This window comes from Coenobita brevimanus, chromosome 115 (genome assembly GCF_032717465.1).
Source record: "Coenobita brevimanus isolate Jiangsu-jjx chromosome 115, ASM3271746v2, whole genome shotgun sequence".
In the NCBI taxonomy this organism is placed as follows: domain Eukaryota; kingdom Metazoa; phylum Arthropoda; class Malacostraca; order Decapoda; family Coenobitidae; genus Coenobita; species Coenobita brevimanus.
The window spans coordinates 3,645,001-3,647,500 of record NC_137068.1 but is presented as its reverse complement, the minus strand read 5'-3'; the positions used below and the strand labels follow the sequence as shown (position 1 = coordinate 3,647,500).

Sequence of the window (2,500 nt, the reverse complement as noted above, 5' to 3'; positions counted from 1 at the left end):
GTGTGTGTGTGTGTGTCATTTATTTTGGAAGATGTATGTTTTTTCTGTGTGTGTGTGTGTGTGTGTGTGTGTGTGTGTGTGTGTCATTTATTTTGGAAGATGTATGATTATTCTGTGTGTGTGTGTGTGTGTGTGTGTGTGTGTGTGTGTGTGTGTGTGTGTGTGTGTTTGTATGTGTGTCATTTATTTTGGAAGATGTATGATTATTCAGTGTGTGTGTGTGTGTGTGTGTGTGTGTGTGTGTGTGTGTGTGTGTCATTTATTTTGGAAGATGTATGATTATTCTGTGTGTGTGTGTGTGTGTGTGTGTGTGTGTGTCATTTATTTTGGAAGATGTATGATTATTCTGTGTGTGTGTGTGTGTGTGTGTGTGTGTGTGTGTGTGTGTGTGTGTGTGTGTCATTTATTTTGGAAGATGTATGATTATTCTGTGTGTGTGTGTGTGTGTGTCATTTATTTTGGAAGATGTATGATTATTCTGTGTGTGTGTGTGCCAGATTTAATTTCGAAGATGTGTGATTCTCTCTCTCTCTCTCTCAGGTTTTTTATGGAAGATGTATGATAACTCTCTCTCTCTCTCTCTCTCTCTCTCTCTCAGGTTTTTTATGGAAGATGTATGATAACTCTCTCTCTCTCTCTCTCTCTCTCTCTCTCTCTCTCTCTCTCTCTCTCAGGTTTTTTATGGAAGATGTATGATAACTCTCTCTCTCTCTCTCTCTCTCTCTCTCTCTCTCTCTCTCACCTGTCTGTCCAGAGTTACGTGGAGATGCAGTTTCCCGGGAGACAAAAGAAATTCCTTGCTACACGAAGCGGCTGGTTTACGTCCTTGTTTCGTGGCCGCGTATTGACGGCGTCTGGGGAAGAACAGGAGAACATTTTGAAGAACAGAGGGAGAGAAGACGAGTGGTGATAACTAAAGAACTTATTGGGGAGAACTTAAGGGGTGAATGCGAGAGAACATATAAAACAGAACTTAAGAGGTGAACAGAACATATTGAAGAACAGTAGAACATTTAAGGGGAGAACACAATGGGTGAACACGAGGGAACTTGCTGGGGAGTAGGAGTGAACACGAGAGAACGTATTGAAGAACAGAAGAACATTTTGAAGAACTATTTTGAAGAACAGAAGAACATTTTGAAGAACAGAAGATCGTTTTGAAGAACAGGAGAAAATTTTTGGAGAACAGAAAAACGTTTTGAAGAACAGAAGAACATTTTGAAGAACAGGAGAACATTTTGAAGAACAGAAGAACATTTTGAAGAACAGAAGAACATTTTGACGAACAGGAGACCATTTTGAAGAACAGAAGAACATTTTGAAGAACAGAAGAACATTTCGGGGGAGAGAAGACAAGGGGTGAACACGAGGGAACATACTGGGGAGAACTGGTGGGGTGAATATTAGCGAAGGCATTTAGGAATATGAGAGAGAGAGAGAGAGAGAGAGAGAGAGAGAGAGAGAGAGAGAGAGAGAGAGAGAGAGAGAGAGAGAGAGAGAGAGAGAGAGAGAGAGAGAGAGAGAGAGAGACAGACAGACAGACAGACAGACAGACAAAGTAGAAAAATGGACTGATAGATAGACAGACAGACAGATTGATAGACAGATAGATACACAGATACACACACAGATACACACATAGATACACACACAGATACACACACAGATACACACATAGATACACACACAGATACACACATACACACACACATACGAGTACATACACCCACCTGATAAGCAGCCTCACACATGACCGTCTGTGTGGCTGGTCGTCTGCAGTGCTGGCCACGTACACACGCAGCTCCCAATTCACCCCACACGGACGCCCTGTTTCGTCCTTGCCTGTGTGCGGAGAGAGAGTTTACGTACATACAGGGACAGTTTACGTACATACAGGGGCGATATTTGACGTACACACACGTATACATACACAAGGATGGATCACACACACGTACACATACGCACATAAAGTTCCCAGTTTACACCATACAGGCGCCCTGATTCGTCCTTGCCTGTGTACGGAGAGAGAGTTTACGTACATACAGGAGCGATATTTGACGTACACACATATATATACAGACATACACTCATATACGTACACGTGGATATCTCACACTCACACGTACACAAACATACACATGAAGTTTACATTTTATTAAACATGGACAGTCTGTGTTGAGAGAGAGAGAGAGAGAGAGAGAGAGAGAAAGGGAGATTTCACACACACACACACACACACACACACACACACACGTACATAAACATAATTAACATGAAACCACCACAGCCTCAAACCAAGCACTTCTCATCGTAGTCTCATTACGTCATTAATTAGTGAGTAGTCTAATTATATCTCCTATTAATTACAGTCTCATTTAGCTTTTTATAATGATTTAATCAATCTATCTATCTATCTATCTATTGCCAGACGCCCTAATCCCGTAAGGGGTGGCCACAAATAAATCGCCTCCATGTCGCCCTGTCCCCCGCCATTGCATTG

General features: G+C 41.9%; 1 protein-coding gene across 1 annotated transcript in view; it reads right to left on the bottom strand.

Annotated features, from left to right (window-relative positions):
* Positions 1-2,500, bottom strand: part of LOC145418572 (arrestin homolog) — a 39,928-nt gene that overhangs the window by 17,834 nt on the left and 19,594 nt on the right. Inside the window, exons 5-6 of the mRNA XM_080286940.1 lie at positions 1,731-1,842; positions 743-854 (exon numbers count right to left, since the gene is read on the bottom strand). Of these exons, the coding sequence (XP_080143066.1) occupies positions 743-854; positions 1,731-1,842 (224 nt within the window). The remainder of the gene's footprint in view (positions 1-742; positions 855-1,730; positions 1,843-2,500) is intronic.